The sequence below is a fragment of the Leptonychotes weddellii genome, chromosome 9 (assembly GCF_054177405.1).
Source record: "Leptonychotes weddellii isolate Sample4059 chromosome 9, ASM5417740v2, whole genome shotgun sequence".
NCBI lineage: Eukaryota > Metazoa > Chordata > Mammalia > Carnivora > Phocidae > Leptonychotes > Leptonychotes weddellii.
Window position 1 is genome coordinate 80127335 of NC_138377.1, and position 26598 is coordinate 80153932.

The 26598-nt window shown below is 39.5% G+C and overlaps 2 protein-coding genes across 2 annotated transcripts in view; one reads left to right on the forward strand and one right to left on the reverse strand.

Moving 5' to 3' along the window:
• Positions 1 to 26598, reverse strand: part of SHC4 (SHC adaptor protein 4) — a 129916-nt gene that overhangs the window by 33170 nt on the left and 70148 nt on the right. The window contains exons 4-7 of the mRNA XM_006736807.3: positions 25360 to 25479; positions 14699 to 14752; positions 10609 to 10660; positions 882 to 1005 (exon numbers count right to left, since the gene is read on the reverse strand). Of these exons, the coding sequence (XP_006736870.1) occupies positions 882 to 1005; positions 10609 to 10660; positions 14699 to 14752; positions 25360 to 25479 (350 nt within the window). The remainder of the gene's footprint in view (positions 1 to 881; positions 1006 to 10608; positions 10661 to 14698; positions 14753 to 25359; positions 25480 to 26598) is intronic.
• On the forward strand, positions 18739 to 20490 carry EID1 (EP300 interacting inhibitor of differentiation 1). Its single transcript, XM_006736806.3, has one exon. The coding sequence runs from the start codon at positions 18821 to 18823 to the stop codon at positions 19394 to 19396; it is 576 nt and encodes a 191-aa protein (XP_006736869.1). The 5' UTR covers positions 18739 to 18820; the 3' UTR covers positions 19397 to 20490.

The window sequence follows — 26598 nt, forward strand, 5'->3', positions numbered from 1 at the left end:
TTATGAAAAAGAATAAATCAAGTCCTTTTGGATTGAACTGATTCCACTAACAACCCACATAGTTTTGTTGGGTTCATTACATGTCACAAAATGATAGCACTAAGATGTAAGTGTTACCCTGGGAAAAATTCAACATCAAGGCCTCCTAGTAACCCCCTCTCCTTTGCTACCCCAGACCACCTTATAAATGGAGATCCCCAAGCCCAGTGTTTGCTGATACACAAAATAACTAATTGGGGGAGGAATGCATTTAAAAGTGGCCAAGAGTGAGTTTTGTCTCTCGGGTGTGAATTCTGCAAGCAAGAGGCCGCACTGCACTCCACACACATTGGAGTCTGTCAGGCCTGAAGGGCTCAGCTTTCCTTACAGACTCTCTGTGCCTCAGATAGAACAACCTGATCCTTGTGTCACATCACCTTCCATCCCTCCCACACGTTAGCTGGAGCACCTCTGTTTACATTGCAAACCAGCAAACTAACAGTGATTCCTGCTATAGACATTTGATTCTTACTATTTTGCTCTTCAGTGTTGGTTTTTTTTTTTTTTTAGTGGTATGCAAGGGATCTGGGACTGAAACAATTCTGAGAAATGTATTGCTGTCTGTTATTTTATGATACTACTTAATTCATAGCTCTGTATAATAGCAGAGAAATAGGGCATACCCCTTCTTACTTTGAGTGTCTCCTTTAATTTTGATACAAAGCAAGAAGAAATACCTGGACAAATATAAATGGAAGAAAAATAGAAAATGCCATTACGTGTTTGTACTGAAACTGCCTATTTGTAGGAAAAGAAGTCTCATTTCATTAGTTTGAAAATTCATTTTAAAATAAAACAAAATAAATACAGTAAGTCAAATAATTATAGAACGCTTGGCTGACCTTTCACAAGAAGTATTCAAAGAAGGATTTTTCAAATACTGTTTAAACCGGAGTTCAAAAGCCTGCCCTATGGTGCTTATGACATCTTGGGCCATTCCACTGCGGCATTCCAATATGTGACAGGCTGCAAGAGGATGTACAAAAACAAATTAAAAAAACTGTAATAAATTTTCAACAAGAAGAGGTTATATAAAGTTAAAATATTTCCAGAACATGAACTTTTAATTGAGTAAAAGGGAGCAGGTTTATAAGCTCTTTTCAGCTCTCAAGTGGCAGAAAAGAATACCTCCTATTTCATATGCATCAAAGAGAAGAAACATTCATATTTTACATTGAAATATCTCAGAACACTGACAAATTGTGGTCTCAAGACAGGTTTTTTGGGCCCACATTGTTATAAAACTAGACTGATCTTAACCAAAAATGTGACTCACGTTCAAAGTTAGCTCTAGAATTCAGTACAGGAGATGCTTAGGGCAGCGATCTGACAGGAAGATGAGACTCTTGGCATGGTATTTTGTCTTTGCAAAAATATAACTTTCCAAACCTCCCCCCACCCCCACCCCCTCTCCCCTCAAAGTAGGGGATGAGCTGCTGGTGAAGAGGGGAGCTTTATAATACCCCTTTGCCCTGTCATTGCTACTATAAAGCAGTGATGGTGTGGTAATAACTGTCTTCAAAATCCTACTAAAGAACTATCTCCATCAAGCATCAAAAAGAAGATTTAAAAAAAAAACAAACAAGATTTTGTGATGACCAGAAGATATTAAAATTGTTATTAGATACTTTCTCTGAGAAGCAGCTACTGCGAATGGGGAAATTTTTTTTTTAAAGATTTTATTTATTTATTTGAGAGAGAGAGTGAGAGAGAGAGAGAGCACAAGAGGGGGGAGCCGGAGAGGGAGAAGCAGACTCCCCGCCAAGCAGGGAGCCCGATGCGGGACTCGATCCCGGGACTCAAGGATCATGACCTGAGCCGAAGGCAGTCGCTTAACCAACTGAGCCACCCAGGTGCCCACGAAGGGGGAAATTTGCACAAGTAATTTAAAGAAATAAATTATGAAGGGTGCAGCTGACAGAACATAAAGGGTGCTTTATGACAGACATAAAAACAGGAGCTTATGTTCAGGGACTATAAATTCACCTCCCACCATATGGAACATCATTCTTGCTTTGGTGATAGTATGCGGTCTTGCGTAGGGCCTTGCAGAATGGAGATTTAATTGAAATGGAAGTGTCATAAGGATGGCTTAGAAAGAGTCCTAGGAATAACTTTAATATGGAGGCAATAAGTCTCGTGAGAAATAAAATTTAAAAAAAAATATATTGGCTTATATAGCTTGAAGAATGGAGGGATTAAAAAAGCTCTGATAACAGTTAAATATATATAAGAATGTTATAAAAATTGCTAGCTATTCTCTAAGAATAGAAAGGCATAAGTGAGTGCATGAGGAATTAGAGTAGATGCCCGGGAAGCTTCATGGATCTTGGGAACAGTGAAACCAACACTGGGACACATTCCTAAAAGGGACGCCTCAGGAGAGGAGAGAGTTGTTTTTATAGAATGATTTGACTGTGCTGACTTGGAAGCATGATTTTATGCTCGCATTGTCCTGGAAAGGATTTTGTATCTATTTGGAGAAAAAGGCAATTCATTTACATCTGATAGAATTTGCAGAGCCTATACCAACATGGGATAGTAGATCCTACAAGTGTTTCTTTTCTTAGCCTTATGTTAATACTCATCTCAAGGAATCTCCAGATAATTCTCATTCAGGAACTAACTTGACTTTCATTTAAAGTACTTAAATGAAGGGGCACAGTCGGTTGAGCCTCTGACTTTTGGTTTCAGTTCAGCTCATGACCTCAGGGTCATGAGATGGCACCCCGTGTCAAGCCCCCAAGTCGGGCTCCACGCTGAGCTCAAGTTTGCTTGGGATTCTCTTTCCCTCTCCCCCTCCTGCTTGTGCTCTCTCTCTAAAATAAATAAATAAATCTTTTTTAAAAAATGGTAAAATAAAGGATTTAAATGAAATTTTTAGAAAGCATGTGTTTGTGTGTGGGGGGGGGGTGGTTTATTAAATCAAACAATGCCAAGGTGTCAAATCGCTAGAAGAATTATCATTACCATTTCTTATAAGGTTGTCCTTTAAAGAAGCAACTTGGATCCTAATATAGACTTAGGAGCTAATTCTAGTTTCAAAACCCAATTAAGAACGTCTATAAATGGGGGCGGTCTGGCTGGCTTAGTCATTGGGCATCTGCCTTCGGCTCAGGTCATGATCCCAGGGTCCTGGGGTCGAGCCCTGCATCGGGCTCCCTGCTCCGCGGGAAGCCTGCTTCTCCCTCTCCCACTCCCCCTGCTTGTGTTCACTCTCTCGCTGTGTCTCTCTCTGTCAAATAAATAAATAAAATCTTTAAAAATAAAAAAAAGAATGTTTATAAATATATATCCTTTCTACCAAAGGGAAATGTTTGATCTATCTTTAAACTGTAATCTTAAATTGCTCTTTTTTTTCTCTGCAGTAGCTTCACACATGACCAACACATAGAAGGTGTTTTAAAAATTGTGTTGATTGAATACATATTGATTTTCCTGAATTACATCAATAATTCTCGTGTGAGAAGTTGTCTTCAATTGCATTGAAATGACACCTGCAGTGAGCCCCATAGTGAGGCAATTTCTTCCAGCCATTGAGTAGTATGAATCACTGCTTGCTTTGCTCTTGGAGATATCCTTACACCTACAAAGTGGCCTTGGAAAGTGCCCTCCAGTTGAGGAAAGAGAAGTTGTGTTACCTTATGATAAGAAAAGGCCATTCATTTGAATTCTTTTGTTTTTCATCTCATAAATTTCTGGTCCAATTTGAAATAAAGTCAACATCAGAGATATATCAAAATACAGAAGATGATTTTTTAAATTTTATTTTTTCTTAGATTCAAGAAGAGGTCTAGAGAGGAAGGAAGATAATGAGAGAGGCAGGAAATTCAAACAAACGTACATACATCTATACACCTGAAGAAAAATGAGTGTATCTCCCTTTAAGGGGATGAGAAAACAAAAACACTTAAAAGAACTCCATGGAAAGATTCAGATTCAAGTTCAAATTCCAGTTATGCCACAATGTGTGTGACCCTGAACGAGTCGGTTTGCAGCGATACCCTCACCTGCCGAGAGAGGGCACAGGTGATCTTTGAAGTCCCTTGTTGCTTTCTAGAGAGCCTAGCTTCCCTCTGTCACAGCAGCTTAAGCCTTCTGGGGAAACAGGCATGTGGGTTCTTGTGGCATACGGGTACTCAGCAAGGAAGGAAACAACCAAACCCACCACCACTTCTCACATGCTTCCAAAATGTTTTTACTTCTCTCAACTCTTCTGATTCTGATACTTTGAGGATTTGGTCCTGTTCTTGGGCTGATGCTACCAACACGTTCTGCTTTGCTTTGGAGAACCTCATTACTGCCATATTACTCTTTTGAGAAGACTGAATAGAAAACAAACAGTGGTGCCCGTCACCAGGAAAGGAATGACACTGGACAAACAGGCTGACCCTGTGCAGATATCCTGTGCAGCCTCCCTGCCTTCGGCGAACACACACAATGCTGTTGTTGCTACTCAGGGACATGCGGCTCTGTAAAAACTGTCTTGGTTCTTTTTGAGGTTGGTCATGGGCCACAATACAGATGGGCTTTGAATCACATACAAATGTGCCCATTTCCCAGGGTTAGACCCATCTGCAAAAGCTTGGATAAGCAGCCAGGTTGGCCAAGAATTGACCAGTCTTTAGCTAATGGGAAGAAAGAAAGACAAGTGTATGAAAAGTCCCAATGGCCAAAAAAAGAATGTGGCTTTCCAACGATATGATAACTTTGCATGGAGGCCTGAGATGGAATCAGATGCAAGTATGGGTTCTTTTCATTCCACCTGCAGCCAGACAGACCCATAACTCTACCTTTGCCTATCAAGTACTATATATTAAAGAGGATTTTTTTAAATCTTAGATTCATATTCTTCAATTTTTTTCATTTGGTCTCCTAATTGGATACTCATGGACAAGAGGCTGAGAACTATTCTTAGAGGATAACAGGCCCTTCTTTACTAGTTTATATTTATTTTTAATAGGCCAGGGGTTTTTTTTTTGGTTTTGTTTTTTGTTTTTTTAATAAACTCGAAATTCAAAAGTGCAGCACCTAAGGTCAACCACCAGATGGCGCTGTAGCACTGAAGTAAGGAGTTCTCCACTCCTAGGAAGAAACCAAGCCAAAGAGGCGAGCTAGCAGTCAGTCCGTAGTTAACTGATGTCACCAGGGCAGTCGTGCATAGATTTTATAACCATAACCATATATATAAGTAAATAGGTTAATTTAAATTGTTTTTACAGTCTTTTAAAACAATTTTTTAACTTTCTTCAGAGACTGAGAACCATGACCTTCCTGTACCCAGGTAAACTGGGGCCTCTTCACATACTAGATTCAGAGAAAATATTTAAACCTTCCTGGACTACTACACATTTGGAGTGAGAGGTGAAGAGAATACGGATTTCCTATTCATAGCAATTACAGGGGCAAGCCATATTAGTCACTAAGTAACCTCAAAACATTCTTAGGGTAACTTGCCTTTCCTACAGAAAAGGCCTTTTATAAAATGCGGAGTTCACTAAAAGGTCCTAGCCAAGATGGGAAAATTGACCATTGCCCTGATTTGAATACACTAATGCTAAAAGTGAATGGAACAAATAAGAGGCCGTGGGAACATTCAGGATTCCTCTGACTGTGGGCTATGCTCTTCCTCATCCCCGAGGTCTGCCTTCTCCTGCCCTTTATCCCATCCACTGACATTGTGCTTCCCAGGGGGGCCAATGGCCTGTTAACTGCCTGACTGGAAGGCATTTTCCACCTTCACCCCCCCCAGCTCCTTTTCAGAATGTGGCATTCTGAGGTGTCTCATTCTGGGATTTCTTCTCCCAGAGAAATGTGCTCTTCCTCCTTCTTAGATGATACTCATCTCCTTATTTTCTCTCCTCCCACTGACTACCCCTCTGGTTCTTTATTGCCTCCTCTGACTTCTACTCCCTGAGACCCTCAGCCCTCTCCTTTCTAGGTTCCTCCTTTGGTGATCTTGCTTACTCTTAGGGCTATGAAGTTGGCAGTTTTTCCAAACCTGCACCTGAAGGCCTGGTCTCTCTTCTCTCTCTCTCGCTCTCTCTCTTTCTCTCTCTCTCTCTCTTTCTCTCTGTCTCCCCTACCCCCCACACTCCCATCCCCACTCTCTTCCCCCCTCTTCTCCCCTCTCCCACCCTGAGCTTCTCCTACCCGCTGAACATTTCCCCCAGATGAACCAAACTCCCTAGGTAATTCTATAATATCTTCTTTCTGGTTTCACTACTTTCTTTATTTATTCAAGGATTTAGAACATTTTTTTCTTTTTACAAATATAATAAATACTCACTGTAGGAGTTTTAGAAAATAAAAAGGCCCACCAAGAAAAAAAAATTATGTAAGTCTCACTACCTAAAGATAATTGCTCTTAATATTTTGGCATCTTTTTCTTTCCAATCTTTTTTCTAAGGATATCTACCTCCAAAAAATTACCTGGGGTCATATTATGCACATTGTTTTCACAATCTGCTTTTTGCACTTAATAACACTGTCGACATTTACCCCAGGTCATTATTTATTCTTCTATTACACTAGCTTTAAATTGCTGGATAGTAGTACATTCTATGGATTCATTTACATAATTTGTTATTTATAAATATTGAATTAATTCTATTTTTCTATTATATAAATAATATATGACAATAATCTTTATTGCTTAATCTTTGTGCATGTCCTAATTATTTCCTTAGAGGTTAAATTGCTGGTTCAAAAGTATTTACCTTTTTAAGTCTTTGGATGCAAACTGTCAACTTGCTCTCCAAAACATTTGGATCCACAATCCTACGGGCATTGTTAAAAATAACTACTACCTTAAACCCCATTTTACCTTTTTTCAATATTTGAAATTTGAAGATGAAATACAGTATCTAACTATAATTTGATTGCTAACAAGGTAGCTAGTAAACTTGTAAAATTTTCTAAATGTTTCTTGGTGCCTTGTAATGTTCTTTTGTAAAGGTGTGCTCAGAACCTGGGAGTTGATTCACTTGCTTATTAGCTGGCTGAGCTTAAGAAAACAATCTTACTTTTCTCAACGCCAGTGTTTGCTTTTATAATAAAGGAATAAATTAATACTGATCTCAGAGGGTTGATGTAAGGATGAAATGCCTGCCATGTGGTGAGCATGCAATAAATGGTAGGATTTTCCCCCGTTTCTCTAGTGGATTGTCTTTTTTCCCATTTGTAATAATCCCTGTTTTCTTAATGGCAACACTAATCCATATCGCACAGGGTAATAATAATAATAGCTACTATTTATTATATACTTACTACGAGCCACCTATTGGGATATTTGCATTGTATATAATATCTCATTAAGTCTTCAGGAACATCTGATTTCTATTTCTTCAACAACCTTCATATCTAAAGTATTGCCAAGTTCCATTAGTTCACAGATGTGTCCAAATGGTTCCTTCCTCCCCCAGTGTAATGTAAACAGTACCACTCTTGCCTGGGACTAATGGGATGTCCTCTAAATTGGACTCTACAATTCCAGACTGTTTTCTGCCCTCTGGCATCACTTTCACAGATACAAATGCCAGAAAAGTTATCATTTTGCAATTTCAGTAAAATGGCAGAAGCCAGAATAATTGCTATAAAGCTCAAAATCTTCAATGGCTCCCAGTGACCTTTTGGCCAGCATTCAAAGCCCTCTACACTCTGTTTCTGGCCTCGCTTTTCAGCCATGACTCCCCTACTTTTATTCCTTCCTTTCTCTGCGACCCCACCTTTACACACACACTCACACACCCAAACCCACAGCCCTGAGCTCTCATGAGAGGGCTCTTTTACCTGGGCCTGGATTCATTTCTCCCACAAGTCCTGACTGAGCCCCTGCTGTGTCCCACACGCTGTTGTCCAGGCCCCCCTCCTTCTCCATGCACCTCCAACACACCATGTTTCTCTCTCCCACTAAATGAGGGGTCCAAGCTGGCCAGGAATTGTTTTTCCGCCACAATGATTAGCTCAGCCCCTTTTATATTAGTATGTAATTCATAATTATGTGTGGGCTTGAAAGCCGTGTTGGCACCTCTGGGCACAAATTAAAGTCCAGGGGCTCCGGTGAGGAGAAGGGATTTGATTCTGGAGGGGTGTGCAAGCAGGGGCTATGCTGACAAGGGAGTGGCTTCTCACAGAAGTTTCTACGACCAAGATAAATAAGAAAGGGAAGGAGGAGACCAGAAAAGGAGCAATAAGGAGGAGGAGACGACAACTTTTTAACCCCCCAAAAAAATTACCCTGTTTCTTTTTTTTAAGATGTATTTATTTTAGAGGGAGTGCACAGGGGGAGGGACAGAAGCAGAGGGAGAGAGTGAAACCTCAAGCTGACTCCCCACTGAGCGCGGAGCTGGCCAAGGGGCTTGATCTCACACCCCTGAGATCATGACCTGAGCCTAAACCAAGAGTCGCACCCTATGCTTCTAAATCATCTATTTTCTAGGTAGACCCATTCCCCTAGAGAAGCAAGCAAGCAACTAGCATCAGTCTGTGAATGCCTCACCACCATTCATGGAAGAGCAATGACAGGCCTGAGCTATTCAGTGACTGATAGCAAAGTTACTCAACATCTAGACTTCCTGATCTATTTGTTCTTCCTTTCACCCTGTCCTTTCAGGTTAAGAGAAAAGACTTTTTGTTCAGAGCCCTTCCCTAAAAGAGCATGCAGTGATTCTTTCGGGAAACTCAGGCTTAATTAAAAAAGGCTGCTCTTTTCTGTTATCTTCTGTTGTGTTCCATTCCTACACCCCCATTCCCCTTCACTAGTTTCTGTCTCTCCTACTCATCTTTGATGGTTATCCATTCTTCATTATATGGTTTACAGTGAGTCAGTTTCAATGGAGTATTGCTTAATTCTTGTCACCTGTTTCTGCTTTTCCATTTCATCGAGCCATGTTCTTTTGGCAAGCATTTGCTAAGCATCTACTACGTGCCAGGTCCTGTGTTAGCAGCTGGTCCTCATCATTTCCTTTTTGACTATCATAATAGCTTCCAAACAGATCTCCCTGCCTTAAGTTTCTCTCTGAATCCATCCTATTCCCAAATAAATCTTCCTGAAGCTCTGCTTTGTAAACAGCATTTTCCACCCAGTTACTTGAAGATTCAGTCCCTACTTATCAGCTCTATCCTATCTGCCCTCTAGATGTCTTTTAGACATTTTTTCCTCCATACCCAATCTGCATTCTAGTAAATATGTTCTATTTATTTACCCCCAGCATGCCATGTACACTTTCACCTCTTGGTTTTATAACTCTGAATTTCCAAATTCTACTTCACGTGTACTTAATAAATATGTTGGAGCAAACTCTATCCTTTGGGTGGCACAAGATGCTGCCCTAATAGGTTCAAGTTGAGGAGAAGAAGCAACCTAAGACTCATCCTTAAGAGGAGTTGAATGTTCCAGAATCAGGGATGAGAAGCAACACTAACCATGTCTGTCTAAAGAGGTCCAATGACTTAAGAAATTTCAGGCCCTTATCCCAAAGTTCCACCGGGAGATGAGTTTACTTAGGCGAACTTGCTAAATCCTGGGATGAGAAATCCAATCAACTTAACTCTTCCATTCACTCAACAAATATAGTTATTTTTGTTGCAACACCTATGTGTCTGGCTTTTTGATGAGTGCTTTGGAAACAGCAGTAAATGAGGTAGATAGGTTCCTGCCCTCATGGAGCTTTCCGTAGGAAGGACAGACATGAAACACATCAACAAATGAGTAAATAAAATAACAAAAATGTGGGCTAAGTGTTAATAAGAAGAGAAATAAAGTATTATGATGCAGCAGGGTGGGTTATGCTACTAGAGATAGGAAGTGCTATCAGTCAAAGAAGATCTCTCTGAAGAAGAGACATTTAAGCTGAGATCCAAAAATGAGAAGAAGCCACTCAGTGACATGCCAGACTCTTCGAATAACAAATGCACAGACTCAACACACATACACTCATGTGCATGTGTGTGCACGCACGCGCGCACACACACACACACACACACACTTGCTGAGACCAATAATCTCACTGGCTTGGGTCTTCTGTGTAATTCATTCATTCATTCATTGGGGGTGTGGCAGCCAGTCCCTTCTATCATAACCAAAACAGCTTTTCTTTTGATTATACAAATAGATAATAAGCCTTTGGGTATAAGGATCCCTCAAGTGACTGGGACTTAAATCCCAACTATATATTTTTTTCTACTTTGTTCTGCTAGCAGGGCTATTTATTTCCAACTCAAATTCACATAATATTTCTAGAACCCAATATAGCACTCTAGTGATCCTCACCACTCTGTATATTGAAAAGAACTGCTTGTTACTTTTTAAAGGTGCTATATACCAGCGCTTAAGAAAATCTAGAAGTTGCGGGGCGCCTGGGTGGCTCAGTTGGTTAAGCGACTGCCTTCGGCTCAGGTCATGATCCTGGAGTCCCTGCATCGAGTCCCGCATCGGGCTCCCTGCTTGGCAGGGAGCCTGCTTCTCCCTCTGACCCTCCCCCCATCATGTACTCTCTCTCTCTCATTCTCGCTCTCTCAAATAAATAAATCTTTAAAAAAAAAAAATCTAGAAGTTGCTTTCCATACCTCGTTGATTAACTGGATCTTTAGCTACATAGGCGACATAGTCTGTAGTATCCTATAAAAAAGGGAAAATGATTGCATTTAAAATGAATGGATTATACTGTTGAAAGATAAGAGTACATTTAGGACATGACACTGAGGTAAGGACTTACATACAAATGTTTCTACTTAAAGAGAAAAGAAAAGCATCCTAGGAGGGAATATAAATACACACTGTGTAGTTCAGCCACTGTGGAGTCCACATCCTCTGCCCCTTGGAGAGAGAAGTTGAAAATTAAAAATTTAGAGGCAGATTTAGTGATACTTATTTACTGAGAATAAAGAAGAATCTACATAGGGAATATGTTAGGACATACATTCTTAAAAAATGGTTAGGGACTGTGACTGTCTCCTGTGTTGAAAGGTGAAATACCAGGGGTTATCAAAGGAGTCATGAACTAGGAGGTGGTGCCATGATTTCCCAGTTGTCCAAAGAGACACCATCTATGTCAGAAAATAAGTCAATTACAGAGACACATTGGACTTTGTGGTTGTTAGCTTGCTTGTGTGCAGTGTGAGTTAACTTAAAAAATAACAAAGCAAAAATACAAAGCATTTATTTGATCAATATCTAGAAAGGAAAAATCATTTTTGAAAAAGAGAACCCATGAAAAATCTAAGGAGTTCAAAAAGATGTGTGGCTGACTTTGTAAAAACAAACAAAAAGCCACTTGGTAATTCTGACTTTTACTGAAACAGTAAACTGATGAGTGATAAGATTTTAATAATTAAAGATGCTTTTTGTTATCTCAGTTCTCAGGGAAAAAAAACATACACACAATGCCATTTGCAGATTAGAAGTATGACTCTCCAGAGGGAAGATGCAATCAACTGGCAGGAAATAAAAGCCCGGGTATAATACCCTCAAGGACAATCACTTAATAACCCACAGTGAAACACACAGGAAGCAGATTTCAGGGTCAGCATAACTTGTCTTCAGTTATTTTAAAAAATAACAAACACCTAAGTAAACTTATCTTATGCTAACAGATAAAAGGTTTGAAATATCTTGTAAATAAATAAGGTCACATCTATGAGCTTTATTTTATATGAATTTAGAAGCAAAGCCACAAGTGCTGGGGGTTTGGCTGCTATTTATAAAGTCGAAGAGATGGGAGGACGCCAGCAACACTGTCTGGTGCATTAGATGGTGCGAAAGAGGTTGTGGGACCTCGTCCTCCAAACAGTCTCCAGCGGTCTTAGAGTTCTAAAATTCTGTAACTGTAAATTTCTGGGAGAATCTAAAGAATGTTAAAAGCAAGGCACAAATGATGGAAAAAAAATGTAAGAACATATATTTGTGACATACTTGGAATGCATTTTTGAAAAGGAGAAAGTATACAGAGATACAGAAGCATTACCAAGAACTGTCTTCAGGGCTGACAGGAGGAAGACAAGTAAATGTCTTCGAGAAGAGAGTAAAGGTAAGGGTGAGCAAAGGTCAAGAGGTAAGGAAGAACAGCCAATATTTCTTAAACTTGGGAGGAAATCTGGTTGAAAGAAAGGTACTACATTGGGCCATGGAGACTTTTAGCATCTCTCACCCAGGTAGCTGTGAAGTTCTAAATGATCTCAGGGAGTGTCCTAAACAAAGCTATGGCCATGTGCTAGCAACAGGGGTGATAGCTCTCTCCTATCACGTGGTGCCAGGCACAGCACTAGCAGCTTACGTGCATCACTTCCCTTCCTCCTTACTAGGCTGTGAGGCAAGGGTGCTCATTCCCCATTTTATAGATGAGGACCCCCCCGAAGCCAGGAGAGGTTAAGTAAGTCAAGTCTCCCTGACTCCAAAACCTGGCACTTCACCTAGAGGACCCTGAATGCCAATGCTTGAGGTCACTCCAGTTTTCTGTTTTAAATTTGAATAGCAGGCTTTTTGCCCCAGTTGCAGAAAGCACAGGGGTCCCACTCAAATTTCCCCACAGCACTACAAATTCTTTACCATTTGTTTTTGGTAAGGGCAGTGCTTTGGTGGTTTGAAAGTATTAAAAAAACTAAAGGCATGTGAAGATGATCTACAAAGAATTAGCATTCGGGAGAACTGTGATAGACATCATGCGGCCTTGCCTAGGGTAAACAATGATTTGCATACCAATGCTAAAATGACAGCAACCCTTGAAAGTTCAAAGGGAGATTTAGGGCAAACACCTATAATTATTTTTAACCCTTAGCTTATAGAACTCATTACATAACTAAAGGAAAGTATTTGAGTTCCTTTATGGATGACTGAGCTATAACGTTAGGAAGAGAAGAGACAACGCTGGCCTTTTCAGGCTGGATTCAGTCAACCCTCTCTGCTTTGTTACCACGGTGAGGTCAGATTACAAAGCTGGCTGGATGGGAGTTCAGGTTCAGTACTGGGTCCAAGCTGCCACTGCTATGTGCTTGGCACCTTGCATGCCCCCTGTTTGCTAATGAATCCACAATCGGCCATCTGTGGAATCTCTTGGGGAAGAGGTAGAGCTCTTAAAATTTGGTTTACATATTAATTAAATGGTAGGACCACGGGAACTAATCTATTCATTTGTAAATAACTATACCCAAAATTAAAGATGAGAAAATAGAGAAGCCTAAAGGGAAAATTAAGTGTCCATTAATAAAAGAAAAAAAAAACACCCCAATGATTTGAAGTCCTATAAATAGGACTTTTCTTCCATATGCTTCAAATAAGTTCTGAAGACAGGAGATTTAGGTTTGACATGCTTGAACATTTTGAGTCACTGGTAGCCAATGTGGACACAAGTAATTACTGAAATTTTTAAACAATAGGGTAATTTAAGTAGCATTTAACTATATATTTCACACACGAAAAAGTTACACCAACAACCAAGTGAAGAAAGTCGCTTATTTTAGATGCCAGTAAGGGAAGCAATGATTACAACAGAGTAACTTCAGAACTTCATTTCCTTTTAGGATAGACAATAATTTTTCCTTTTAAATATTTAGCATAGAGGTCAAAACTTTGCAGTGACATCACCTGCCAGATTTAGTTTTTACTACTGTTCCATACCTCTCTTAGATTTCTGAATTATATGTCTTATCATTTATGACCCTCCATTTGATTCCTCAATTGGAAGTGAGAAACTAAATGTAGTGGATAGAAAAAAAAACAACAAGTATTGTACTGGATTTTATTCCCCCATTTCTGAAGGATACAATCTTTAATATTAAATGCTCAACAGAAAAGAAGGTAATACATTGTCAGGAAGAACAAGGTCTCCATTTGCTCCCCGTATGTTTTCTTGACCTTACTGATGTTCAATCCTTACGAAAATCAAACTCAGTCCTCTTCTAGCTTCTATATGTTTGCAGGGAGAAGAAAAATGTCCCAGTATCATGGAGCAGCAAAATCCTCCTTCTCCCCCTCAGTTTAAACAGATCTGTTTCTTGGTGAGTCCCAGGCTTCCTAACTTCAATGCTTCCCTCCTTCGGCTCTGGTTCAGAAGTATGGAGTAGGGAGTCAGGGAATGACCCTTCACTCTGTAAAGTAGGCTTGGAGAGCGACCACTTGCTCGGTCTCCCACAATTCATGGGGAACGAGGACCCTGTGGCCTCTAGGGAGGAAGGAACTGCAGTTCTCTCCGCTAGCTAAGCTTTCCTCCTCCACAAGCTTCTGCAAACCTGGTTGCTCATTTTAGATGAGACTTTGTGGCCCTGGCTGACAGCCGGAATGGCAACTAGGCTTCCCCTCATATGCCAAATCCATTGCTTAAAAGGATCTGCCTGGAACTCTGTGTTGTTAAGAATGCTGAGGGGTGACTGGCAACACATGTATGACATATTTGTTTTTCATGACTTAGATGTTACTTACGAGAAGAATCTCAGATGATAACTCCATGACTCACAATACAGTGGAATATTATTAGCTCATCCACTAATCCAAACATTTTAAAAATCAGTAACAGAAAATATTTTGTCAAAGCCAAATCTTTGATTGTACAGAGCTACTCACAAATTGTAATAAAACACTGGAAAAGTTATGTGGTGGCTAACATGCTTTACATGGAAGTTCTTTTAACTCTTACAAAAAGAGCTTTCATGAGTCCATACTTACAGGATCCCCTCCAGAGGCAAATGAAATAGACTGCATATGATGATTTGCAATAATCTGTAAAACATAAACAGATTAAACATGGATGATGCTACAAATTAATTATGCCTAGTTACATACAATCTAACAGTAACGGACATACAGTTGTATGTTTTGTTTTTGCCTGCTCAGCATCCCTTTGGAAACTACTCCGTCCCCATTCTGTAATAATCTCATGAGGTTCAAGTAGGTCTGACATGCCCATATCACTGCCCCTCTCCTTATGGCTGGACATGGGATCCAGGTCTAGCCCATCAGAATGGACTTTACCCTCTGGATAAAGCAAAGCCAATCAATATCATGGAGAGGAACTGAAATGGATAATAGGAAAGAATGCACCTCTCTCTGCCATTAAGGGCCTTAGTTTAAGTCCAAAGCTTCTGGGAACCATCTTTTGCTGCCATGTGGGAAAAGCCTGATGGAAGAATGAAGCTTTCCCTCTGGACAATATCAGAGCTGAGAGTTAAAAAAAAAAAAAAAAAAAAAATCTGGTGGTAATATTTAGTCCATCACTTCAACCAATACATTTCCCCCTTTATCTTTTTTTTTTTTTTAAAGATTTCACTTATTTATTTGTGAGAGAGAATGAGAGACAGAGAGCACGAGAGGGAGGAGGGTCAGAGGGAGAAGCAGACTCCCTGCTGAGCAGGGAGCCCGACGCGGAACTCGATCCCAGGACTCCAGGATCATGACCCGAGCCGAAGGCAGTCGCTCAACCGACTGAGCCACCCAGGCACCCTCCCCCTTTATCTTTTTATGAGTTTTTCTATTTTAGTTATTAATTTTTATATAAGTTAGTTTGAATTGGGTTTTAGTCATTCACCACCAAAAGCATACTAAGGCCCTAACATTAAGATTTTCAATATGAAGTAGACTATCCCAGTGAACTGCATTAGTTAGCCAAGAAGACGATCTCTTTCACTTGAGAGTTTAGGCTTGCTTGTTTGGAAACCACAGTGTAATGACCAATTTACAGAGAAGTATTTGTCATACTGCTTTGAAGGTTCATTGAAATACCAACTGTGCATCAATTGGCTAATCTCATCGTCAGAATTGTTTAACCTAATCTATACACAATTCTGCTTACATAAGATGGTCAAGCAATTCTACTCTTAGCTGTATTCCAATGGATTGTGTGAATACTGCACCAAAGATCTTCTCAAGAAAGATAATTACAGTCCTGTTTGTAATAGCCCCAAACTGGAAACAATCCCAATGATGATCACTGTGATATTCAAACAATGGACTACTATGTAGCAAAGAACATATTTCTTGGGCAAAAGAAGCTAGACCACAAAGAATATACACTGCATGGTTTAATTTCTATAAAGTTCAGAAAAAAACAGGAAAAAATATTTTATTCTGTTTCAAATCAGGATGATGGTGATAGTGGGGCAAAGGAAGAGAAAGCAAATGGTTTTCTGGGATCCTGCAAATGGTGTTTCTCGATCTGGGTAGTGGTTACACAAATACGTCCATTTTGTAATAATCAAGCTGCACACTTACAACTTGTGCACTTTTCTATATTTGTGATTTCTATATTTATATTTCAGTTAAAAGTTATTACTAAAAACACGGGGCGCCTGGGTGGCTCAGTCGTTAAGCGTCTGCCTTCGGCTCAGGCCATGATCCCAGGATCCTGGGATCGAGCCCTGCATCGGGCTCCCTGCTCTGCAGGAAGCCTGCTTCTCCCTCTCCCACTCCCCCTGCTTGTGTTCCCTCTCTCGCTGTGTCTCTTTCTGTAAAATGAATAAACAAAATCTTTAAAAAAAGAAAAGTGATTACTAAAAACAAATCAATATATAAAGATCAACTGTCATTCCTACATACCAGCAATAGCTAATCAGATATTGTATTGCGGTAAGGGGTATATTTTACAAGAGTACCTAAGTATAAAACTAGTATGAATCATGTAAGACTTTTTAGAAAACTTTATCGAAGGGTATAAATAAGACACAAACAAGTAGAAAGATATATATCACTTCTATGAATGAGAAGACAATATTGTAAAGATGTCGATTCTCCCCCAAATTAATCTGTAAATTCCACGCAACTCCAGTAAAAATTCCATCTATGTCATTCAGGTAACATTTCAAGCTACTTCTAAAATTCACATGGAAGAACAAATGTGCAAAGAGCTAAGGCAATTTTTTAAAGAACAAAGAGAGAAGATTTTCCTTATCAGCAAGACATACTATAAAACGGCAGAAATTCATTTGAATACAAAGTCTAAAAACAAACTTACATATTCATTGTCTTTTAGTCTATGACAAATGTGGCACCAAACAGCCAACAAAAGGACAGTGATTAAATTAGTGGAGTTGGCTGAGTTAGCTGGATACATGTAAAAAATATATAAACAAATCCTGTCCTCATAGTATTTATATAAATGTTTTATCCATAAAAGATCTATTCAAATATTAGAAGACAAATAAAAAGTTATGCTTGTGATCTGTGAAGTAGGAAAATCCATCTTAATAGAAAGAAAAAGATAGGAAAAAACCCTTCAATTTGATTACAGGAAAACTCATTTTAAAACTTTTGTATAAAAAAAAGACCCGTGAAACGAGACAAATAACAACAGGCAGGGAGCATATATTTGCAACATGTAAAACAAAGTATTCATATAGTTTATAAGAAATTCCTACAAATCAATAACAAAAAGAAATAAACCAAAAATAAGACCAGTTAATTTTCTTAAGTAACACAAATTTCAATAAACATATTGAAAAATACTCAATCTCCAAGAAATCAAGGCTATGGAAAATAAAACAAGATATCATTAAATTGATAAAATTGCTCAACAAAACCATGTGTGGCAAGGATATTCTCAAACACTGCTGAGGAGAGCAATCTTGGAGAGCAGTTTGATACTGTGTGTTAAAACTAAAGTATGCAGGGGTGCCTGGGTGGCTCAGTCGTTAAGCGTCTGCCTTCGGCTCAGGTCATGATCCCAGGGTCCTGGGATCGAGCCCCGCCTCGGGCTCTCCGCTCAGCGGGAGGACTGCTTCTCCCTCTCCCACTCCCCCCCTGCTTGTGTTCCCTCTCTCGCTGTGTCTCTCTCTGTCAAAACGAATCTTAAAAAAAAACCTAAAGTATACATACCCTACAATTATGCCTTTCCACTCGTAGGTTATTTGTTCTAGAGAAACATTGGTGCATATGGATGTGATTTAACCATAGTTTATAATATCGAAAAATCGTAAATTATTTGTGCATAATTAGGTCAACTATAGTATAGCTATACAAATGAAATGCTAGGAAAAAAAGACTCATCTATGTACACTAACAAAGCTAAATCTTCAAGACATTGCTGAGGGGCTTTTTGTTTTGTAATTGAAGTTATGTAAGGCATGCAAAAACAAAAAACCCACACACAAAGTAAGATTTTTCCACGAGGACATAAAGATCCATATAAATGCAAAGGAAAAAGATTTAAAGAATACACACCAAATTTATGACAATGGGAAGTTACCTCCTACGAAAATAAATGGAACCAAGTACTTCTTCAGCATATGTGTTTTTAAGGAGATAGATAATATGTGAATTTAACTTTTTTTTTTTAATGGGGAAAACAGAAGAAGAGCTGAATGGATCAGTTCTCAGTATTTTGATCGGTGGTTGGGAACATTGTGTGATTTGGAGGTGTGGATTTAGAAGTCCTAATCGTACAAATGAAAGGGGGTTAACACCTTGGAGCAGAAGCGATTTTGCCTGGGGTGGGAGGAAGAGGAGCTGGAGAGAGCAGAAGGGGTAAGGAGCAGGGGGAGGAGGATTAAACGTTGTATTTTCAAGTTTATAGCATCATAAGAGCGGAACGGTTAAGAAAGGGGAGATTAAGTAACTCTCTTATAGGCCGAGTGTCTAGCTAGGGAGTTTGAACGGATCGAAAGCTGGACCACCATTCCCCGCGGAACAGTGAGCAGCCCCCGCCCGAGGGGCACGCCAAACGGGAGGCGGTGTCTGGGGGTCGCGCAAACGCACAGGGTCACGCAAGCGCACGGCGTTTGCGCACGCGCAGAACGGCTCGTCCGCGTAGCTCCGATTTTGCAAAAACGCCTTGCGAGAGGTTGAGCTGCTTGTACAATGTCGGAAATGAACGAGCTGTCCGAGCTGTATGAAGAGAGCAATGACCTGCAGATGGATGTGATGCCTGGCGAGGGTGACCTTCCGCAGATGGAGGTAGGCAGCGGGAGCCGGGAGCCATCCCCGAACCCCTCCCGCAACGGGGCCCCGCCACAGCTCGAGGAGGAAGGCCCAATGGAGGAGGAGGCGGCCCAGCCAATGGCGGAGCCGCAGGGGGAGCGAGGCCTTGCTAACCGGCCCAGCCCTGGGGAGCAGCCAGGCCAGCTCGCGGGCCCTGACTTCGAGAGCGAGGACGAGGGCGAGGAATTTGATGACTGGGAGGACGACTATGATTATCCGGAAGAGGAGCAGCTGAGTGGTGCAGGCTACAGAGTATCAGCGGCCCTTGAAGAAGCCAACAAGATGTTTCTGAGAACATCCAGAGCTAGGGAAGCAGCCCTGGATGGTGGGTTTCAAATGCATTATGAGAAGACCCCGTTTGATCAGTTGGCTTTTATCGAAGAGCTTTTTTCACTTATGGTTGTCAATCGCCTGACCGAAGAACTCGGCTGTGATGAGATTATTGATAGAGAGTAATTACGTGCTGTTAAAAGAGGAGGAAACTACTTGAGGAGAGACCCAACATTCCCACTGTCTTTTGGGTTCATTCCAGATCCAGATCGTACCGTGCCAATGAAAAACTTGATCCTCAAAAAAAAATTTTTGTGTGTGTGTGTTGTTGTTTTGCAGAATAGAATAGGGCAGTGACTGCACAGTTATGAAAAAGAATTGTTAAGGAAGAAGAAAACACATCTTAGGACTGTGGAAATCTGTTTTCAAGAATGTTCCTGAAACACCTGTGGCTTTGACTTTGTTATTGATCCAGATTATTTTCCTTGCATTGGAGAAAATACCTTTCACATTTCACTGTAAGGGATGGTTTTGCAAGAATAAGTTACGACCAAGACAAACTACCAGTACAAGACCCCAGTGATATTAATTACATGAGAAAATGTAACTAATACATCCAATTTAGGACTCAATATGTCTGAATCATTTGGACTGAAAGCCTACTGAGAGAACTCTGAAGATTCCACTTTGTGGTCTGTCCAAGCCGGTGATGAACGGCTAAATTTTTCGTGTAAAATAAATTGGGTATGAAGCAAACCCAAAAAGAAATACGTATCATGTGTGCTGTATCTCAGAATGTGTTTTCAAGAGCATCTGAAACTTTGTACATGTATCTTGGTCATTTATAAAGATACTATGATCTGTAATTCAAGGAAATTCGTTGTCTTAACCATTTTTAAAACTCAAAAATTAAGACATCCATGATAAAATTTCAAATTTAGACATTAAAATGTATGTGAAAGAACAAAACAAACTATTTCTAATACTCTTACATAATAGAGAAATTGTTCTACTCGCTTTCTGTTTTTCATTTAACTTTACAGGTGAAAGACTTTGGTTGAACTTCATAGCATAACTGTTTTAGTGAACATGTCAAGTAAAAGGAAAGCCCTACATCTAAAAAAAGACTGAACAATTATGCCCTCCACCTTTAAAAGTTTTAAACCTGCCCAGAAATCCACCTCAGTATCTGAAGTTTCCCTCTTTGTCTCCTCCTCTAATTAAGCTTGTTATTGGTTATGCACCAGCATTCAAGATAATAAAATTTCTTGTTCTGTGTATTTTGTTTGGCCAATAGTATTGTTCACATACTTTAAACACTACTTTTTATTGTATTGTGCTGTTTTATTTTATTATTATTATTTTTTAAAGATTTTATTTATTTGAGAGAGAGAATGAAACAGAGAGAGCATGAGAGGGGGGAGGGTCAGAGGGAGAAGCAGACTCCCTGCTGAGCAGGGAGCCCGATGCAGGACTCTATCCCGGGACTCCAGGATCATGACCTGAGCCGAAGGCAGTCGCTTAACCAACTGAGCCACCCAGGCGCCCCTATTTTATTATTGAAACCATTTTATGATTTAAATAGCCACTATAAGGGAAAGTGCTCCAGCTTCAAATAACTGATGTATAAATTAACTTGTGGGTATTAAATTTGGCAAATTCCTATAAAAGAATTTGCCAGGTGAGAAAAGCTGTCCTATTAGCATGTTGCTGTGGTTATTAAGGTTCTGAAATTGTGTAAGAATAATGTCAGTAAGCTGTGCCCAGTAAAATAGTGTATCAGTAGGTGTGATCAATAAAAAGGTACCATCTGCTCATTATGGCAGTAAAGGACACATCCAATACAACATCACAACTCAGCCTTATTTATGTTACAGTGATCTTGTCTTTTAGTTTAAGGAGGGGGGTTCTTTTCTGTAAAGTAGAGGACTGACGAGGGTGATAATTATTTAAATACTAGCTTGGTAAGAGAATAGATAGGGAAATAATAGGTGAGATGTTAGCACTTAACCTCTCCCATGCCTCACTTTCATTGCATTTTCAAACAGCTTAGTTGCAGCTAGGTGAGTCTGCATAGATAATTGTATGATGTGAATTAACTGAATTTGGGGTTGGGTGTAGGACGCCAGGGCACAGGTAACTAACCAGTTGCATGTACCTCCAGATAAACATGTCAGGAAATAGAAAAAAAACTGGTCTTCAAACCAGGAAGTGTGATTAGGTTCCTCTCTGGGACTGAGTAGGGAGCAAGAGGAGAAGAAAAGAAAATGACTCCTTGTTGGGTTGGAAGGCTCACGTTGGGGAGAAAGACCTGGACTCCACAATGCACCCCTCCCGATGGTTGGTTCATTGGTCTTGGGAAAATGGATAGTAAACTGAGAGATTACTGAAATTAATGCTTGTTTGTATTTACTGAAGATAGAAAATGGTAGCATTTTAACACCCCTTTTAAAAGCATAAAATCACTTGTTTTAAAGGTTAAAGTTAACACGTATTGGAACCAGCCTACCTGGTTCAAATCTGGGTTAATGGGAACTAAAGAAAGGAGTTCTAGAGAGATTCTGGTCCTTATTTTGTGAACAGGGGCGAGGGTGGAGATACGGAATGGGGAGAGGGAACTTTAAAAACCTTGTGAGTATGTAGGGTGATGGGGGTGTAGTTTTCTGGATCTATGCATATAATAAATTTTTGCTTAGATTGTCCTACATTGGCTGCCCTAAGGACACAGATCTATTTTGTTTGTCTCATGCTTCAAATTTTAATTCTTTAATTAAAGACCAACATCTCATAACCCAGAGAGTGCAGCAAAACTCCCAGATTTCCATCTTTTTTTTTTTTCCCCAAAAGTTGAAGATCTGGCAGCCCTTGACCTATAGTCATGTGGGAAAAAGCATCCAATATCCCTTTACGTAGGGAAGGTATTGCACTGCCATGTTTCCCAGTGTTGTCTCCCCAACATGGAGGCCAGGTGGCACTCACCATGTATCATTATGCTTGCACCGTTGTTTTCCTTGTCCCTGGACAGTAAGCACTACCTGCCTGGCCTCTCTTCATGGAGACTAAAGGATGTCTCCATTTTCTGCCTATTTTACCTTCTTTATCTCTATTACCCTTCTTAGTATCATTTCACTAGCTGTTAGAGTTGGTGGTAGGATTGTAGATATGAGTAAAGAATAGTGGGAGTGGGAGCTCTTGAGCCTGACATTTTTGCTTAAGTCCCTAACATATTAAAGTATGTAAAGCAAGTCTGTTGCTTGAATTTTTAAAACATATTAAAGTATGTAAAGCAAGTCTGTTGCTTGAATTTTTAAAATACACAAAAATCCCTAAAACTTGCTTTTCCAAAATGTATTTTCCATCCCCAAATATGGTAAGTTTTAAAAATTGCAAGCATTACATGTTTAATATAATTTTATTTTCTGCCTCTGAGACATTTTCTGGGAGTGAATGCTTATAATCCTGAAGTTGTTCTCAGTGGCCGAAGATGAATGTGAACTGCGTGACCCATAAATACTCTGTCATCTATGAATGTATCTACAAACTTGAACCTGTTTATGTTTTCAGTCCAAAGTATATCTTAGAAGTTGGGGGGCGGGGAAGGGAGGCATTACTATTTCTTGGTATTTATCTTAGAACTTCAAAGGGTAGCTTTCTTTAAGGAGAACTTAATTAGTAAATCATCCTCTCATGTACAACTATAAGGTCGCTTCTCTGCTGCCTTCCTCCCTTGAACATTTTACTTGCCCTTTTGATGGGATTTATAAAGCTTCTTGAGTGAAGCAGATGCAGTTGCACATCGTTTTTATGCTACTCCCACCCCCACCCCCGCCGCATCACCATCACTACCAAACCATTTCCCATAGGCCTGCAGAACGGTTCACAATTATTTTTAAGAATCAGCACCTGGGTGTGAGGTCAATGAGATCCTAACTTTGGTCCTCACTCCACCAGTGGGCTGAACACATAACCATGCCACCAGTGTAGAAAAGATGTCTCACTTCCAGAGGCACTCATTGCAATAAGTACTGGTAGTGGAAGCCACCCATGCCCACTGTCCCTACTTCTGTTCTGCCAGAAGGATGAAGGGCATGTGACAATACCCCCTCTAATTGCAGTAGCCCAGAAAAGTTGTAGTAGAAGAGAAAGCAATGAGCATAAACTATGCCCCTACCACACATACCACAACCCTATTCTTCCTAAATTCCCCATTCCTTCCAGTCACCCCATAGAAAGAACCATTTTTTTTTATTATTTTTTTTTTAAAGATTTTATTTATTTATTTGATAGAGAGAATGAGATAGAGAGAGAGAGCATGAGACAGGGGAGGGTCAGAGGGAGAAGCAGACCCCCTGCTGAGCAGGGAGCCCGATGCGGGACTCGATCCCGGGACTCCAGGATCATGACCTGAGCCGAAGGCAGTCGCTTAACCGACTGAGCCACCCAGGCGCCCAAGAACCATTTTTTTTAAATGCTAGTTATATTCTGCGCATAAGGCCGTCACCATGATGGCTGTAGATTTGCTTACTCTTCCTCCCCTACAAAATTCTGAGATAATGCAAGTGCTTCTATACTCAATGAGATCTCACAGCTCAAGGCAATAAGCACCCTTGGTACCATACACATGGGTGAAAACTAAAAATAAATTTTACATTTACAAACGTCTTATGGGCAAAGCATCTGAAAGACTGATTGTTTTCCCTTCCACATAGATCTGTTGCATCTTCCAAGCACAGCCTCAAATGTTCTGCTGTCGTCATACCAATGGTATCCCCTCTCTTGGATAACCAATCAGGACCCAGCTAGACAGGAATTTATTTTGAACTATTTCATATTAAGCATTTTCCCCTATGGAGTTTTATACTACTGTGAAGCAATATATTTTACTCTGCTTTTGAACTTAGAAAACAAAGCAGCCCTCAAAACTGCAAGTGAATTTTTTTGGCAAAAACACTGGAGTCAAAAATGTATATAACTGTATTTATATGTTACTGAAAATTTTATAATTTTATGTTTTAAAATATGCTTTCCCTGTTAAGCACTGAGGTTATGAAAATGTCTCAAGGAAATAGGAAAAATGTTTGAGTAAATAATAGTAATAGGTACTGCACTGTGCCAAGTGATTTACATTGATGATCTTACTTAATCCTCTAAATAACCCAATGCTACATACTATTGCTAAATCCATCCTTTCAGAAACTCTGTGAATAGGTACTATAATGTCATTTCACTAATGGGAAAATTGAGTGATAGAGTAACTTGTTTGTTAGTGGCAGAGCCAGGATTTCAACCTACATGTGACCTCTAAGCTCCATGGTGTTTTATCACAGCCAACTACACATTCAACCTTCCATGAGGCCCTGATCAACAGTACTCCATAGAGTAAAACCTTAAATGTTAAGAACCTCGAATCACAACATATTAGACCAAGAAGAATTAAACTCTAACACACATAAATAACCTGATATATGGAATTTAGCTTAAAAAATAAGAAAGCAAGTCAAACAGTGCCCTAGTTGAAGGTACACATTTAGTCCAGTGCCTGTTTATCTTCTATATTTGCTTCAGTGACGCTGTTCTTTGAGAAATAAGGTTCACAATGAGAACTCAGGCATACCATGGTATCATAAATCATCAAAGAAGAAAAAAAACCGTGTTTATGTAATAACATTTTACACAGCATTTCAACCTTAAAAGTTGGAAGAAAATGTTTTATGCTTAAATTTTAGTCTGCTAGACTATTCACCCTAACATCACCCTTCCTCTCTGTCCTTCATTTGTACCATCCATCCAACACACAGTCTGTTAGTTCTGAAAATGGAATTGCTTTCTCTTTGGGGAGCACTGGTGGAAAGTAATAAACAACCGACTCAAGAATTTGATTTGCCAAATGGTTTTTACAATGTTATTTGCACCTTAGTCCCTATTACAAAGCCAATTAGGTAGAGGCAAGTATGCAAGCAGTTAAATGCCAGTGACGGGTTAATGATACTGTTGTTCTAATTATTGTTATGCATAAATCCTTGGCAGATTTTTTTCCCTTGTGCCTTATTAAATTTAAGGCACACTCTGAAACTTTACTTTCTTTATTATGCGCAGACTCTTCTAGAAAAATACATATGTTAAACTATAAATGACATTCATGATCTTACCTGTTGGTTGTCAATATTCATCAGTGTGAGGCTGCATGTTGAGATGGTCAGTTTAATATTCATTCCCGAAAACTGAAGATTACTTTTGCCAAGTACTGTAGATAGGAACTTAACTGGAGGCTTTAAAAATAGCAAAACAACACTCTAAGTTAAGGATTTTGTTACAGAATAATATTAGTCTTTTTACGTGTTAAAAATGGGTCAAAACACATGCTCTTCCTCTCTATTTTACTTTACACAAAACAAATGAGATGGAATCCCTCTTTTTTTTAATGAAAAGTTTTAAAAAATGGAATGCAGCAAATTTTTTTAGTAAGTAGTGAAATCTGAGCCCTCAGAACTTTTCTGGTACATTCCCTTCTCCCCAAGTGTTGGGAGTAGGGGTCTGCTTTATATAAAAGTAATTCCTATGAGAGTTTGGGCTAGCTGAACTCTCCAGGCCCTTTGAATACCAGAAGTCTAAAAAAAGAAAGAATTGCTGTCTAGGTTTTTTTGTGATCATTAAAAAAAGTATGAAAAACACACATACCAAATATATGGGACACAGTGAAAGTGGCGCTAAGGGAGGAATTTATAACTATAAACATACATTAAAAAAGAAGAAAGCTCTCAAATCAAGAACCTAGCTTTAAACTTAAGGAATTCAAAAGAAAGAACAAATTAAACCCAAAGCTAGTAGAAGGAAGGAAATAATAAAAATTAGAGCAGAGATCAGTGACACAGAGACTAGAAAAACAATAGACAAAATCAATGAAACCAAAAGTAAGTTCTTCAAAAAGATCAACAAAATTGGCCAAGCTTTAGCTAGATGGACTAAGAAAAAAAGAAATAAGATTCAAATCACTAAAATCAGGAACAAAAGTGGGGTAGGATGTAACTAGCAATTCAACAGAAACAAAAAGGATTATAAGAGAGTGCTATGAACAATTGCACATTACCAGACTGGATTACCTAGATAAAATAGACAAATTCTTAGAAACATGAAACCTACCAAGACTTAATCATGAAGAAATAGAAAATCTAGATAGAACTGTAACTAGTGAAAAACAAAAGCAGAAACAGCAACAACACTAGAACATAACCAGTGTTGGAAAGGACGTGGAAAAATAGAAATCCTGTGCACTCTTGGTAGGAATGTACAATAGTAAACTGCTATGGAAAAGAGTATAGCAGTTCCCAGTTCCCCAAAAAATCAAAAACAGTATTGCCATGTGATCCAGCAATTCTACCACTTGTGAT